The 16784-nt window shown below is 58.4% G+C and overlaps 1 protein-coding gene across 4 annotated transcripts in view; it reads right to left on the bottom strand.

Moving 5' to 3' along the window:
- Positions 1 to 16784, bottom strand: part of LHPP (phospholysine phosphohistidine inorganic pyrophosphate phosphatase) — a 127315-nt gene that overhangs the window by 66940 nt on the left and 43591 nt on the right. For 3 of the 4 annotated variants that reach the window (XR_003032731.2, XM_059881906.1, NM_001080912.1), the window contains exon 6: positions 15097 to 15188. The exons of the other annotated variant lie outside the window; for it this stretch is intronic. Coding sequence is in view for 2 of the 3 variants with exons in the window: in XM_059881906.1 (XP_059737889.1) it covers positions 15097 to 15188 (92 nt within the window). In the remaining variant the exon portion in view is untranslated. The remainder of the gene's footprint in view (positions 1 to 15096; positions 15189 to 16784) is intronic. 4 annotated transcript variants of the gene reach the window in all.

Below are 16784 nucleotides of genomic sequence, written 5' to 3'. Positions count from 1 at the left end.
CTGCCCGCACCGAATCACTGCTTGGTGGCGGGACAAACCCACATGCTTATCCAGGCAACTCGGCAGCTCCTGCTTACAAGGCAGCCTGCATTACTCACACCTGGCTGAGACCTCCAACGTCTTGGGTCACCTTGGCCTCCACTCTGCCCAGAGCACTGGGCACAGAGATGGGGAGCCCAAGGGAGCAGGAGATGGGGAGCCTGGCCCTTGGGGCAGGCCCTCATGCCAGCCACCTGGCTCTGTGGCCTCAGTTTCCTCATCTTTGAAATGGGGGCAGGGTGGCAAGTGAGCTGTTATCTCTGATGGGAACGGCCTTCAGGTACGTCTTTGGATGGACCAGTGAAAGGGCTCAGGGAGCTCTGGGCTCCTGGCATCTGATTCAGGCCTGGGGCTGGGCTGGGTTGGGGGTGCAGAACAGGCTCCAAACACCGGTGCCAACAGTCGTCAACAGGTCCCGGCCTCCCCACCTCACCCGACTGCCTGACGGGCTCCAGCAGGCTGGGCACGCCTGCCACCCACTCCCGGCAGCCTGATTCACGCCGCCCGGAGCCTCCCACCTGCGTCCCCACTTCTGAACAACAATGAGAAACCCCCGCCACACGGGCAGACACCTGAAACCCTGACATCTCCCGGGGGCCCTTGACACCCCGGGCACTGTGTTCCCGTCTCCTGGCAGCACGCAGGTGGGGAAGCTGAGTCCAGGTGAGCGGGGTGGGGGCTGTGGTCAGGGCTCTGCAGTCAGACATACTTGGTTTGACTCCTTGGTCCCACCAGGTTACTAAATGTTTCTGTTGCTCAGAACCCGGAGACGCTGTATTTACCTTACAGGCTTGCTGTGCGAGGGCCCGGGCCACAGTCCACACCCAGACTCTCACAGCTCAGTCCATCCAGCTCCCGGCAGTGGAGGAGGATGGAGCAGCTTCCAATAGGACCCATCAAGGCCCACTGTCCTAAACCAGTCCTTGCTGGACCGGTCTGATTCTCCTGGGCTCAGAGCTGCCGCACAGATTGGCTCTTAAATAACTCAGGTTCCCAACGGTCTCCAGTCAAGTGGGACCTTGGCCTACTTCCTGCCTTCTGAAGGTCACTAACAAAGTGACCCAGAAGTTTCCCTGCCCTTCTCCCTTCCCCTCCTTCAGCCTCCCCCCTGGGCTCACGGGACCTCAGGCAGACATCCATGTGGGCTCAGGGATGCACCAGCTGGTCACCTGGAGGCCGGGTCCCTTGGCCAGCGGCCCGAGTGCTGCCCACCTACTCAGGCCTGCAGAGAGGAGCTCGGACGCTAGGAGGTGCTCGTGAGCTGCCACCCTGCCCTGGCAAGATCCGTCTGGGGCGGCCTCAGCGGGCCTGGACGGAGTTTATGTTAAACCATTTCACGTGGAAACACTGAGGTTTCCTCTTTACTGGGGGGTTCCAAAGAAGGTTAACCCCGTCTTCCCCGTCCTGGCTGATGCTGGCCAGAACGAGACAAGGAATGACACAGACACACTGCCAGGATCCTGCCGGGCTCCAGCCGCAGCATCCGTGAGATCCATGAGGCCTGGGGGAGCAGAATGGTCAGCAACGAGTGAGGGACAGGTCTGAGCTCATTCATCTGCTTCTCCAGCTCCTGCTGCTGCTGCTGCTGCTGCTCAGTTGTTCAGTCGTGTCCGACTCTGTGTGACCCCACAGACGGCAGCCCACCAGGCTCCCCCGTCCCTGGGATTCTCCAGGCAAGAACACTGGAGGGTTGCCATTTCCTTCTCTCAAGCTCCTAAATGCTTTCAAAGCAGAACTTCCACCCCAGCCCAGCAGAATCTGAGGCAGCCCCAACACAGACAAGACAGATGCGCAGGCTGAATTACAGCAGGGTCTGGAAGCCCCCCCCAGTTGGTCCCCTGAAGGACCACAGCAGAACTGGGGCTTGGGCCCTGGCCTGAGGACAGACCCTGAGCCCCTGGGCTCAGCTCCCTTGGCAGCTGGGAGCAGCTCCTCAAAGTGCTGGCACCCCTGCCCAGCCGGACTTCACAGCATGCACCCCTGGAGGGCAACAAACTCCACTGGACTAGTCTAGAATGGTCCAGAAAGAAATGGACCGTACTCACAAGGTAACATGGCACATGGGGGACGATTCAGAGCACTGGCTATGGAGTCGACTCCAGGGTTCAAAGAGGGGCTCTCATCCGCTCTGTGACCTTAGGTGAAGGTCCCGTGTCTATCCCTGTTACAATTAGGATTTTCCCAACAACGGTAAGAAGGAGACACATCCACAGTGAGGAAGCTGAGGCACAGAGAGGTTAGGTAACCAGCCCACAGCCACACAGCTGAGCACACGGAGGGCATCAGGTCCCAGGGCCTGTGTGCTTAACCACTGGGCTCCAGGGAGCAAGGCACATGAGAAAATACCCAGACCCCATGAAAGTCGTTCAGTTCAGTCACTCAGTCATGTCCAACTCTTTGTGACCCAATGGCCTGCAGCACGCCAGGCCTCCCTGTCCATCACCAACTTCCAGAGTTTATTAAAATTCATGTCCGTCAAGTCAGTGATGCCATCCAACCATCTCATCCTCTGTCATCTCCTTCTCCTCCCGCCTTCAATTTTTCCCAGCATCAGGGTCTTTTCAAATGAGTCAGTTCTTCGCACCAGCTGGTCAAAGGATTGGAGTTTCAGCTTCAGCATCAGTCCTTCCGATGAATATTTATGTGTAAGTATGTGCATGTCCTGATGGCTACTTTCCACAGTTGCATCACTGAGCTCTTCCTGGCCCTGCGTAAGCCAGAGCCAAGCTACTGACGAGGCCAGAAACCACGAGAGATCTGTCAGGAGCCCGAGATGGAGGGGACAAGCTCATCACGGCCTCACCTGGACCTGCCCGGCTCACCTGGACCTCACGGCATCCTACAAGAGCAGCAGCAGCATCTGTCTTCACAGACGGGAATGAAGCACAGAGACGCAAAGTAGCCCGTGCAGGGTCACATGCAGGCCAAGTGGTGGCTCAGAGATGTCATTCCCTGCCATAAGCCCCCAAACTCACACCCTTCCGCCAGCCTGTCCCTGTCTGAGCCCCGGGCCAGACCTGGTCAGGCCGGGAGCTGTGCCCTGGCTTCCTCCCCACACAGCTGTGGTTTCTGACAAGCCACCATTGCTCCCTCTTGCCGCTCGTTGCCTCTACAACCTCACATTTGGGAGACTCTAAAAAATGAAAGAAAACCCACGGGTGCTGTGGTGGAGGAAGAAATCCAGCCCCTGAGTATCTAGCCCCTGAGCACCCAGCCCCTGCGTGCCCAGCACCCGAGCGCCCAACACCAGGGCAAAGGGGCACTACCAGTCTCCCAAGGGGCATCTGCTCCCGAAATACTGCAGCCACACTACAAGGCTCCCTCCTGCGGACCACCCACCACTCGGTCACGTTCTGGGGCCTTGAGGGGACTCCAGAAGCCCAGCACCTCCGGGCCCCCCGCCCGGGCCTCTATGTCCTCAGCCCCATGCCCACATCCCTCACTCAGAGTTGGCAGTCTGGGGAGACCCAAGACAGGACACAGCAGGGCGGATGCTGTCCCTGCTGAGCCCACATCCTGAGCACCACCCTCACAGCCCCCTCCCCCGGCACTCTGCATCTCACGGAGTCCTCCTCAGGTGCCCCCAAGCCCCCAGGACACACACTCCGTGCCCATCACTGGGCTGGGGACCCTCCAGGCCACTTGGTCTCCCCACACAGTGCTAAGCGCGTGAAGGTGCCTACAAAGCTGAGCTGCCCTCTGGGTGCCCTCTGGGTGGTAGGAGATGGCCTGGCAAGGATGGGGTGTGTCTCCCTGCATCTGGGTATGGGGTGGGGTAGGGTAGGAGCTTGCCCCTCCTCCCCGAGTAGTAAGCCTGGATATAGCCACCTGCGCCCTGTTTAAAAGAAAAGTCAAGCTTCCTAATCAAGCATCTATCGGCTCACGATGGCTGGCCCCGTGGTATGCCCTGCTCCGCCTGGCTGCCACAAGGTCACAAACGGCGAGAGACCTGGCACATGGTTGTATTCTTCCCTTCCGCCGTCCACGTCCGTAAACTTGTGCAAGCTGTTGACCGTTCCCCACACGCAGGGGAGGCTGGGAGCCCATTTGGGAGAGTGCTTGGGGATCTAAGGATGTGGGAGAGCGCTTGGAAATCTGAGGATGCGGGGGTGAATTTTCAAAGTGGCACCTGAACACCCCAGTCGATGACCCCTGTGATTCTACCCGGGGGCGTGGGTCTGGCCAAGCCCGCCCTCAGGAACGCCCGGGCTGTGGGGCGTCAGGCCGGCAGCCTCGGGCGCTCTGTGCTGCATGCACCCGTGTATCACAGACCCACTTCCCCCTGCGCTTGTCGGCTCAGCCGGCTCCTCCTGTGCTGAAGGCGCTGACGCTACTGCCCCCAAACTTCCATTTTAAAGATGAGAAGACTGAGGCTCAGCTGGGAGGTGGCGGAACCGGGATTTGAGCCTGGGGTTCTTCTCCATCTTCAGAGCACGTGATTGCCACAGTGGCGGCAGTAGCGGCCCAGGTGACACCCCTAACATTGCGTGACTAGGCTTTCATGGGGGCCAAGGGGGACAGCCTCGACAGACAGGCTGGCAACCGGCCCTGGAACGCCCTCTCTCCAGCCCGGTGACCCTGGGCGGGTCGGCATCTTCCCCAGAACGCCCGACTTCCCCTGCCCACCCGCGGGGCTAGGGTGAGAACCATGACAAAAAAAAAAAAAATGCTCTGGGAAGCTGAAAGGCCTGTCCAACGGGGAAGATCCTGGTTGCCCAGTTACACAGACCAGGGTGTCTGCCGCGCGCGAGGCATGTGGGGATGATGAAATTGGCGAAAACCCAGTCCTATCGCTCAAGGAACAAGAAGGGCACGAGGAGGGAGATGGATGGAGGTCTGGGGTCTTCCTCTCTGGTGGGAAGGCAGCTGGGTGCCCTGGCGTGGGAGGGGGCATGGGAGGGGCAGAGCCCCTCATAAGGAGAGCGCTGCGGGGCGGTGAGAGGGACACAGTCCAGCAGGGCCGGGGGTCAGCCAGGTACAGGGTGACAGACAATTAAGTAAACAGGAATGACAGATGCCGGCTTCTTCCTGTCGGGGACAAAGGTACAGATGTGCAAAGGCACCAGGTCGGGATGGCCCGGTGGGGCTGGAGCGGGATCAGAGGTGTCGATGTGTACCCGTGGTCTTCTATGGGCACAGGCAGGAACAGAGACACGCGTGGTTGGACGTGTGAATTACGCACACGCGCACACGCGTGTCTCCCACCTCTGCCCAAGGAGAGGGCCTGAGAGAAGGGACGCTCAGAGGCAACCGAACATCCAGTGTCCTGGGCTTTGCTTCTAAGTGTCACTTTCCACTCCAGGGCACTGGGGCTCCCAGGAGACACGGCTGGCTCTGGCACTGAGGCAGAGACAGAACACAGTGACCCTGAAGCCGTTTTTCTGCCAGAAAGTAAGAAAGGGCGGGAAGACGGGGGTCAAAAGGACACAGAACCGGCTTGAAGACGCTGTTACTGGCCACACTGGTGACCACTTGAGCATTCAAATGAATTACGATGCTTATAGATTATCACCTAGTGGGTTACACAGGAATCCGTGAGTCCACACGGATAAAAATAAATAAGTGGGGAGAAAAGAACATTCTTCCATACAATAGAGCATCAATCACAAATGTTAAGAATGAATGATGGAATTACTTGGTGGCCATTACAGAAACAGTTAGCTCAAGGAGAAACAACAGACATTAAAACTAGTGGACGGGGGCTTCCTTGGTGGCTCAGTGGGAAAGAATCCTCCTGCCAATGCAGGAGACACGGGTTCAATCCCTGGTCTGGGAAGCCTCCATATGCCACGGAGCAACTGAGCCCGTGAGCCACAACTGCTAAGCCTGGGCTCTAGAGCCGGGGAGCCGCAACTCTGAGTCCACGAGCCGCAACTACTGAAGTCTGAGCACCCAGAGCCTGTGCTCCGCAACCTGAGCACTGCAACTGGGGAGCAGCCCCCGCTCCCCGCAGCTAGAGGAAAAGTCCTCGTGGCAATGAAGTTCCAGCACAGCCAAAAAAAATAAAACTCGTGGATGGAAAGTAGGGTGAGAAACAGGATTCTTACCCAAAGGGTCTCCCCACGAACAGTTATTCATTACAAAGGGAAGAAAACCCATAACTTTACGTAACTTTATGGCAGTCACCACCTTAATCAGACAGGTTAAAACATCACTGTGGTTGGCAAACCAACACCGCACGCTTCCTAACATGACGCTCTGAGACGCACACGGCATGGCTTCTGTGATGCTCTGGCCCCAAGTGCGTAACCTGGGCCATATCACGAGGGAGTATCAGACGAGATGACTGTCCTGGGATCTTTAAGACCGTCAGTGTCAAGACAGGCGAGGCCTCGGCGCCCCAGATGCGAGTCCAGAGATAGGACTTGCCCCCAGGGCTGGAGTGTCCTCTCAATAAAGGAAGCAATGGAATTACCAGGAAGATCTGGGCAGGGTCTGGCTCTGGGAGAAGGGTCTGTGGCATTTGTCTTTTCTGGAAATCTCCAAAAAGGTTTGGAAATTATCAGACCATGGGAAATCCAGGCAATCCCCCCGAGGTGAGGGGTATTTCGGGTATAAGAGAAATGGCCTGAAGTGGGAGCCCACATGGACCCCAGCTTGCCATGGGATCCCCTTGACCTTGAGATGGTCCCTCTGCCACTCAGAGGCCCATACAGAGCTGAGGGAGCCCCTTAAGGCCCTTACAGGCGGGAGGACCCCGGGAAGCCATCATCAGACAAGGCCTTAACGACAGCAGGATTCCGGCCAGCAGAGGATGGGCGTGGTGATGGATGGAAGGGCGCCTTCTCCGTGGAGCCTTGGTCTCCCCGTGAGCTCACAGGGGAGACCTAGAACCAGGAACCTTAGCCAGGAACCCTGGGTTCTCAGGCCCCCTCCCCTGAGCAGATGCAGGGGAGCCGGAGGAAGAGAAGGGCACGGGAGAGGCTGGCGGGAGAGGCCTGGGATCCCACTGCCAGGGGGTCTCTCCACAGCCGGGCCCAGCACCTCGGGGCTCTCCACGAGGGCTGGCAGAGGAGGGGTGAGGGCCCGGGGTGGAGGGTGGGTGGGCTGCAGGGCCTGAGTGTGCACGCGTGTGAGCGTGCAGGTGTACACCCTGCCCTCAAAGCCCCCGCTCGCTGGCAGCAAGGTGCCCACTGCTGGCCCCTGCTGAAAGCAGCGTGTGGAAGAAGGGAAATGAGTGCTGACCCTGTAAGACTGGAGGGCCGGGGGTGGGCAGTAAAGCCAGGGGTGGAGGTGAGGGCAGGAGCGGGCACAGGAGGAGGGACCCAGGGGCGGAGCATCTGGGCCCCCTGCGCGCTCCCCCGGGACCCTCCTAGGGCACAGCACAGCTCAGAGGCTGCCCCTGCCCACCCTCTTGGGTCTTCTCCACCAGGCCCCTCCCTGCCCTGGGTCAGAGACTTCGTCCCAGATGCCAAGGGGCAGGTGGGCTTGGACTGCACACATCAAGGCGGTGGGCGGGGGAGGGGGAGGCACCTGGGCCTTCAGCAAGGGGAGCCTTGACCCCGCCTTCTGACCCCCTCAGTCCAGGGAGGGCTGACTCAGGCTCTGCCTGGCATACACTCACCCACCGCCCCCAGCCTGGGGTCTATAGTCTGCAAGTACAGACTCAACAGTCCTGGGCACCCACTCCGTGCTGGGGTGGCTGGGAGCCCACCCTTGGGCGGCCACCCTTCAGGTTCAAATCCGTGTGTGTGTGTGTGTGTGTGTGTGTGTGTGTAAGTGTGTATGTGTGAGTGTGTGTATGTGTGTGTGCCAGGGTCCGGAAGCCCACCCTTGGGCGGCCACCCTTCAGGTTCAAATCCGTGTGTGTGTGTGTGAGTGTGTGTGAGAGTGTGTGTGTGTGTGTGTGAGAGAGAGTGTGTGTGTGAGTGTGAGAGAGTGTGTGTGTGAGTGTGTGTGTGGTGTGTGTGTGTGTGTGTGAGCCAGGGTATGGGACCTTGGGGGGTGGGGGCTGCTGCAGGGAGGTCACAGATGGCTGCGTGTGTGTGGTGGCCCAGAGAAGGCACTGATTTTGGTCACGGGGACCAGGGTCTCCACCCTGCCCATTGCTGGATGAAGGAACTCAGAGGGTGCACAGCGTCCCCACCAACCCGTGGGCCATGTCCTAGCACCGGACACGGAAGCAGAGGAGCCGGAGCGCCCGCTCCCAGGCCAGGAAGGGAATCTGCCTTGCGAGGAGGCCTGTGTCCAGCGACCCAGGGTCCTGTGTGTGAGCAGGGAGCCTGGCTGGGCCCTGGGGCTCAGGGCAGAGCCACGCGCCGGCTCAGGAGCATCACGGCACTTGGGCTGCTCTGTCTTTAACCAAGTTGCCTTGAGGTGGTCTTTCTTCTGAAGAGCCCCACTCACAGGCCTATGGGAGGGTGGCACAGACGCACTTTAAACAGCAACTGCTGTTCTGATAAGAATGCTGCACTTCCGCTATAACATATTTAGAAGACACACAGATTCTTTACCAACTGAGCTATCAGGGAAGCCCTTAGGAGACACCCAAGGATGCAAAGGGCTCCCTAGGTTGGGCTAGTGGTAGAGGACCCACCTGCCAATGCAGGAGACATGAGAGACTCGGATTCGATCCCTGGGTTGGGAAGGAAGATCCCCTGGAGGAGGGCATGGCAACCCACTCCAGTATTCTTGCCTGGAGAATCCCGTGGACGGAGAAGCCTGGCAGGCTTGTCCATGGGGTCACAGAGTCGGATGTGACTGAATCAACTTAGCATGCACACACACAAGGATGCAAAGATACAACCAAACCCTCTCTAACAAGGAGATGCCTTCCTTTCCCACCTCTGCTGCTCAGGCACCTACATACCTGCATCTATGGCTTTAACCCCTGGGCTCCAGCTCTGATGCTAACAGCCCACGACCGAGAGGAAGAAGTCACAGGCTGGTTGGTGGATCAGGCGTGAATGACAGGCCCAGCTGGGATAACTGAGTCCCAGGGCCCCTCACCTGCCTGGGAGGCAGTTTCCACATCTCCAAGTAGGAGGTGGTAACGCTGTCATCCCAGGGATGGTGGTGGGGGAGTGGAACCGGAAGGACAGAGACCCACAGGTGCCTGTTTCAGGGCCGCAGACTCAGGGCGCGTGTGTGGCTCTGGCCCCAGCGGTGCCATCTGCAGCTGCCCCAGCTTGTCTCCAGGGACAAGCACTCACCCCTCTCCAGGCTGCCCGTTCTATTCTGGGACCGCTCTGATTAAACCTTCAGGGCAGCCTTCTCTGAGGTTAAACGAGGATCCTTCCAGCGCTTTCCAGAGCAGAGAGAGCGAGCCAGCAGGGCTGTGAGCTGAAGCCCACTGTCGAGGTCTCTATTTGCCACTCAGCAAGGTAGCGTGGGAAAGTCTAACACATTTTTAGCATAGGGACCATACTTTTCTGGGGAGGTTTTTTGTGGGTCTGGTAGTTTTTGAATACTGTGGGTTATGATGGAATATTATAGATACTATATTGAAGATGCTCTGGATTCTGTTTTTTAAAATTTTGGAAATAAAATGGAAGGCAGAAATGGAAAGAAATACAGATTACAATAAAAGAATTTATCTAAATGCTAACATTGCAAGGACTATTTTAAAAAGGTGGCGGGCAGCATGGAGACCGGGGCTTGCACACCACACAAGCAGAAAAGGCGAGCCTGCAGACAGAGAGAAAGGAAGAGACTCCCACTGCGCTGTTGGAGCACACCACGCCGTCCACCTGCGTAAGCAGCAGCACCCTGGGGCGGGTTCCCCAGTGGGCACACATCATGGTCGACCCGCCCGGGGGAGACGGCTTTCTGGACCAACCCGTGGTACCACACTGCTCCTGGGGCATCGCTAACCAAAACGCTAATTCACTGGCCCGCTCGACTTCAAAGGCCAGAGGTGGGACCAGCTTCAGGCAGAGCTAGATCCAGGTGCTCCAACAATGGGGACTCTCTCTTCCTTTCCCTCTCTCTCTGTCTCCAGGCTCCCCTTGCCTGCTTGTCAGCTTCACCCTTAGACAGGCTTTCCCCTGGAATGACACAGATGGCTACTGGTACTTCTCAGCTTCTATTTCACTGGCGACTTTCCTAGGGGTTCTCGAAATCCTAGGCCTAGCTCGGATCACATACCCATTGCTGTGGCCAGGAGCTCCACACGCTCCAGACCGACCCAGCCTGAGGCTGCCTGCTGGGCTGACCGCTGGTCCACTGATGTCCCTCGGTGGGGCTGTTTCCAGACCCTCCCCCAGCTGGCAGCCAGGATGGAGCCCGCGGGACCCAGGGCTGAGGCCCCCGAGCCCGGCATTAACTGGTTCTCCGCAGCTGGGCGGGCCGGGCTGCGGCCGGGCAGTAGCTGGCCATCTCCAGTCTCTGTGCTCAGCCTGCAGCCCCGCCTGAAGCTACATGGAGGCCCCTCCCCGGCCGGGAGCATCTACCAAAGGCCTGAGGTTCAGGAGCACTCACTCCACGAGGCAGAGGGTCCCGCCTGGAGCACATGTGCTCCACAATGGGACCAGGGTTGGAGCAACCAGGGTTGCTCCCGATCCCTGGGTCTGCCGGCCAGGCCACCACCCACAACCCTGGCCTCCAAGAGTCTCATGGTGACAACTGTGACTGCTGGAAAGCCAATGCCCGGGTTCACTCACTTCCTTCAAATACCACCTGGCCCTAGAAGAAAACTCCATCTCATTCCAAAGAGGAACCAGAGCCTCCTAAGGAAGCTTTGAAGTCGGTGGCTGCAAAGTGATGGGAGACAGGGTCAAGGGACAGGCTCGGGCAGCCACTGTGTCAGGGCCAAGTCGGACCTGGCCGGTTCCACGCCAGCCTCTGGTTCCACCACCAGATTCTCTGCACCCCACATCCTCCAGCCTTGTGCAAAGTGGCTGGAATCTGCCTGCCCCCCTCACCCCCGGCTGAGAGAACAGTGACCATGGGGACCCTAGCCCCAGCCCAGCTTCGGTGTGGACGGAGCACCAGCCCCAGTCGAGGGCCCCTCCCAAGTCCAAAAGGGCAAACTGCTTGTCAAGAACGTTCTGAGCTCATAAAACGTTATCCAGCCGTGAGTAAATAACAAAAAGACACCCAGAGCAGGCTCCACGCGGCTGAGTTACTGACACAGCACGACCAGCGTGGGCCCTGCCGTGAGACGCCTGCTGTGCAGGTGCAAGGGGCAGCCGTCCAGGGGTCCTCGCTCTGTTCCTGGCGTGTCCCCAGGAGGAGGGGTCGGGCGGGGGGCTATCAGGAGGTGTGAAGGGTCAGCGAGATGTCCTGAGTGCCTCCTCCTCCACTGGGGAGACAGCATCTCGCTGCTAGGAAGGACGTCTCTGGCCTGAATTTGTCAAAATAAGGGTGCACAGGGCCCGGCTCCCACAGAAGATGAGGCCTGTCCTTAGGAGAGAAGAAGGGGGCCGTGGTGCCAGGGGGTGGGGGCGGCAGCTCTCCCAGCCCAGCCCCCCATCACAGCCACCGAGCCCTGCCTGCGCCCTGAAGCGCGGCTGGGACCATGACTCCTGCAGCTCCTGGAATCTGACCGCAAGGCCTAGGTGTTCCCAGGAAGAAAACAGAGGCAGAAGCACCCACCTGGGGGCGGAGCAACCAGGCTCCAGCCCAGCCTCTGCCAAACCTCGCCAGGTGGCCTGGGGCAAGGCTGTAACCAACTCAACTGGGAAGGCCTCTGGCGGCGGGGGAGCCTGCACCCTGATCTCCAGGACTCACTGGCACCATGAGGACCTGTCATCAAGGGGCTCAGGGCCCCGGGAGAGTTGGGACGGGACCTTACGGAGCTGCAGGAGCAGTGGCTTCTGGCTTCAGGCTGGAAGGTTCTGCCGGCAGCCCTGGTGCGTCACACATGCCAGGAAGGGGCAAACAGGGAGAACGCCCAAAAGGCCTTACCTGCCGGCCGGGTGAGGACCACACCCTGGCTGGGCTGGACTTCCAGGCAGAGCAGGTATGATCAGCAAGCTTTGTGTGGTTTCAGCCATGACTCTGCTGCCCTGCTGGGCGGGTGGTGTTTGCACGCTGTCTGCCCTGGGAGCTTCGCTGGCTCCAGACACTGGGGTTGGCGGAGGGGGCCTGGCCCGCTTTTCTGCAGGCCCTGAGCCTTCCTGCCGGTAACAGTAGGGGCAGGCCCTATGAAGCCCTCCTTCCGAAGCTCAGGCCCCCGTGACCTCGCCCCACTCTGACACTTCACCCTTTTCTCTTTGGGCCATTTTGCGATACAAGCAGGAAGGAGAGAGGAGGACGAAGACACGGAAGGTCACAGGGAGACCTCCCAGCCGTGGGCAAGTCCAAGTCCCACGCCCCCAGCAGTGCCGTGGTCAGACCCACAACCTCGTACACGCACGTGTGTGTGAGTGTGTGCACAGCCAGGAGACGCTGGCCTGAGGGGCACCTGCAGTGGGGCTGTCCAGAGGCCACCAGCGCCACCCACTCCAGTTCCAGAGAGAGGCCGGACCCCCATCAAGATTCACACTTGTTCAGCCTCCCCATGCAGCCTCGGCCTCCAGCCAGTGGAGAAGCCACGTGGCCCAGCGTGAGCACCAGGCTCCTCACTGCAGGGCTCTCTGCCACCTGTGCCCTGGGACAAGGCCATGCTCCACCCGCCTCGATCCCCCAGTGCAGTCAGGGCTGGGCCAGGGCCACCAGCAGGGGACACAGTGCACCCACTCGGGCCACTCAGAGGAGAGGCCCAGTGCACAGTAAGGACACCTCACTGTCCCCGCCCAGCTCCTGTCTGGTGCAGACATGGGCCACGACGACCTTCAGACCTAGTGTGGCCGGCTCGCAGAGGTGGCCAGAGGGGTGGAGAGCTCCAGGGGGCAGGCAGGGCCACCCTAGAGGGGGAAGTTGGGTGCTGCCCCAGGGGGTGGGGGGTTGGACGGTTGGAATGCTGGCCCAGTCTCCAGGGTACCAAAGTGCCAAGGCTGCTCACTGGCCCCAAGCCAGCTACAGGGCCTGCCGTGAGCTTCAAGCAAGTGCCACACAGGCTTCATGCACCAAGAGTGCCATCTGCAGGGAGAAGGCAGCCGTGCAGGGGCCCCGCTGTCCACCAGAAAGGCACCCGGATGGGTGTGAGCAGTGAGGCGAGCCAGGATGCTCTAGTAGCCATGTTGCCAAGAATGAGAACAAACAAGTGAAATTAACATAAGGCATCAGGACTACAACACGTGATCGGTATGAAATATTATGAATGGACCCTTTCATGTTCTTCTCCCACCGAGTCCTTGAATTCTCATGTATGCCCATTTTTAACCCAGCTTCATCTCCAGGGCTCCCCAGCACCTGTGGCTTGTGGCCACTGCATTAGACAGCGAGGCGCTGGAGAGCAGAGATGGCAGAAAACGTGGCTCGAGAAGGAGGCAGGTGGACTACTATCCTGGTTTTGTAAAATATCCAAATGTTACCAGAATATCCGTATGTCGTCAATTAGGCCAGCTGTTGATTGGTTTCTCTCTCCAGGAGATGGGGCGACAGGGGCCTCAGAAAAGTGCCGACCCCAGTGGTGCACGGTGGGACAGAGCCGCCCGCATGCCCACCTGCCCACTGGTGGGCTTCCTGACCACACATGTGGACCTTCCTCAGGGACTGAGCGCCCTAGGGGTACACGTGGGGCCTGGGGCAAAGGCAAGACCTTCTCGGTTACAGGGGCAGGGCTTGGGCTGGCCAGAAAGACCCCAACCGTGGCTACATTTAATCCCAGAAGACAAGTTTTTCTTCCTAAGAAATCAGAAATAGCCCAGTACATACACACAAAAAAGACATGGTTCTCACTCTTCACCCCGCTCTGAGCCTCAGCACCGTGTTCTTAGCAAGGAGGCCCCACTCCTGTGCCTGTGCTCACAGGGGCTCCCTGGGCCGGACCGGCTCCTGACAGGTGGCATGAGGGACTCGGCAGCACCGTCCAGCAGAGCATCAGGGCGCCAAGTCCTCCTGCTCAGCAACTTGGAGGGAGGGGGACAGAGGACCGCAGGGGAGAGAATGTTGGCAAGGCTTTGAGTCAGACATAAGCTGGACATAGCCAAGGAGACCCAGGAAATCCTGGAAACCCTCATTTGAGGATGTGGGGGAGAAAGGAGGTCCAAGTTTCAAGGCATGCTGGGGGCTTCAAGGGGGGCCTCTGACACCCTGGGAGGGCCAGGAAGAGGCTGGAAGGGACTTCTTGGCCCCAGACCCCCAGGGATGCTAAGACTTGCTCACTCGCCTGGTGTTCCCCCACCTGTCCCAAACCCAAAGGCCGCCTGGGTCTCTCACACAGGAGACAGGCCTCAGAGTGAGGGTCAGGCCCTCGAATCGACTCCTCTGACCCGGTCTAAGCAGATTGCTCATGGCTGATGAGGTCCATCCCCCCCACCCCCACCCCACATCCAAATACCCAAGGCAACCACGTTTTAAGTAAGTCTCTGCAGCATCCACAAAACAGTACTTCCTCTGAATGGCCACAGTCAAAACCACCTAGAGTCAGGCAGAACGACACTCTGACGTCTGAGACGGGCGAGAGAGCCACACTCGGACACCGCAGGGCACCTCCACACATAGCAAGTGCCCGGACCCCGACAGGCGCCTGACGGCGACCCAAGCAACGCCAGGCTGACTTCCCAGCAGAGAAGACACTCTGGAGATGGAGGCTCAGCTCCCAAGTGTCCCTGACTCATCCCTGGCCACACACCTGTCATCTTTAGGTGAGAGAGCCAGACACATGGAGGAAAAGGACAGGCAGTGACCAGAGGAGTCGCGCACAGCAGCTGTAACCTCCGAGCAGAGTGACCCGTCTGCCATGGGGCCAAGGGCACGAGGCCCAGGCTCTGCAGGCAGTGGGCTCGGCAACCGGCCAGAGCCTTTAGTGCATGGTCTCTGCACGGCACCCTTCTCCAACCCCAGGTCTGAAACTCAGACCCCGTATCAAAAGCTGCTTTCCCTGCCACTCTCTGCTACTAACAGGCACCCAGGCCTGTCCAGGGTGCAGTTACCAAAAAGTCACTGGGTGCCCACAATCTGCTCTTCCATCTGGAAGGAGAAACACCCTTTATTTTGGAGATGAAAAGTGAAACCCTAGAATCCATGAGGCAGGCAGGCTATGGGAGGCAGGCTCCCACGGGCGCTTACCTGAACTTCCCGGTCCGCACCTGCAGGGCTCTCATCCCGTACCTCTGGGCACCGCCCACGTCACCCACGATGTCATCCCCGATCATGATGGCCTGTCGGGCAGATAGTGAAAGGCGCTGAGAAGTGGTGTCGGGATGGCTTTCTTCCTGCGCTCCCTCATCTTTTCTGACATTGTAAACCTCTTGATTTGATGTTTCAAACCACCATCGTACACATTAAACAAGGTAATACTGTCGTCATATTGACTAAAAGTCAACCTGCTTGAATATATCTCCCACTGCCCGCCATGGGCTGCAGCTCTGAATGGTGCATATTTGCAGAACGTAAAATCAACCAACAGGTATCAAAGTGATCTGAGGTGGGCTTCCCTGGCGGCTGAGCGGTAAAGAATGTGCCTGCCAATGCAGGGCACGCAGGTTCAATCCCTGATCTGGGAAGACCCCCCATGCCGAGGAGCAACTAAGCCTGTTTACCACAACTACTGAGCCTGGGCCCGAGCGCTGGGGAGCCACAGCTGCTGAAGCTCTGGAGCCCTGGAGCCCACGCTCGCAACAAGAGAAGCCACCACAATGAGAAGCCCAGGCTCCGCAACCAGAGAGCAGCCCCGGCTCCCCGAAACTAGGGAAAAGCCCGCACAGCAATGAAGACCCAGCACAGCCAGAAATAAACACACAGGTGCCACAGGACACATGGGGAGTTGACACTGTCTCACCTCTGCTCGAACACAGGCTGAATTTTACCCCCAGCCAAAACCTCTGCAGGGCTTCCCTTGGGGCTCAGCTGGTAAAGAATCCGCCTGCAATGCAGGAGACCTGGGTTTGATCCCTGGGTTGGGAAGATCCCCTGGAAGAGGGAAAGGCTACCCACTCCAGTATTCTGGCCTGGTGAATTCCATGGACTGTAGGGTCCATGGGGTCACAAAGAGTCGGACACGACTGAGCGACTTTTACTTTCACAAATACTCTGTAACCAGGTTATTTTGTAAAAGCTAAGTGAATTTCTGGCCAATCTTTGTAGCCCCAACGGAGAAGCTTTTACTCTCAATGGTGAGTTTACCACTTATAAAAAGCAAAAAATGTATACAAAAAGAAATACATTCTGATATTTGGCAAAACTAATACAATTATGTAAAGTTTAAAAATAAAATAAAATTAGAAAAAAAAAAGAAACACACACACATGTGCACGGAACACTCACAGCCTGGGTATCATTTCTAAAAGCAGCCCCTTCCCACCTGAAACAACTCGAAAACCAGATAAACCAGATGCAATCACAGTTTTCAAGACACTGGACATCAGGCAATAAAGGACAAATGCTGAGATACAGGAGAAGCAGGAGAAACAGACAGTCCTGTGGATCCCTGGGGCTGCCTTCAGGACTTCCAGTCTGTGAGCACAGGGAGGGGGAGTCAGGCAGAGCCCCGATCCCCTGAATTGAGGAGGTGAGCTCAGAGCTGGGAGACCGAGGCAGCGTATCGGAGAAGAGCGGGCACTGGGAGAACAGGGGAGATCTACGGAGTGTCCCCCTGAAGGATGCAGTGTCGGGCAGACTGCTGGTGAGCACAGGTGAGTGAGGAGACCACCCGAGGCCAGGGGAAGAGTCACACCAAGAATTAAAACAGAGCCGGGACCTCCTGCAGAGTTGGGGAACGGCACCTGTTCCCACCAATCAGACTGGAAAGTCAGACT

This window comes from Bos taurus, chromosome 26 (genome assembly GCF_002263795.3).
Source record: "Bos taurus isolate L1 Dominette 01449 registration number 42190680 breed Hereford chromosome 26, ARS-UCD2.0, whole genome shotgun sequence".
Classification (NCBI taxonomy): domain Eukaryota; kingdom Metazoa; phylum Chordata; class Mammalia; order Artiodactyla; family Bovidae; genus Bos; species Bos taurus.
This window is presented reverse-complemented; position numbering and strand designations above follow the sequence as displayed.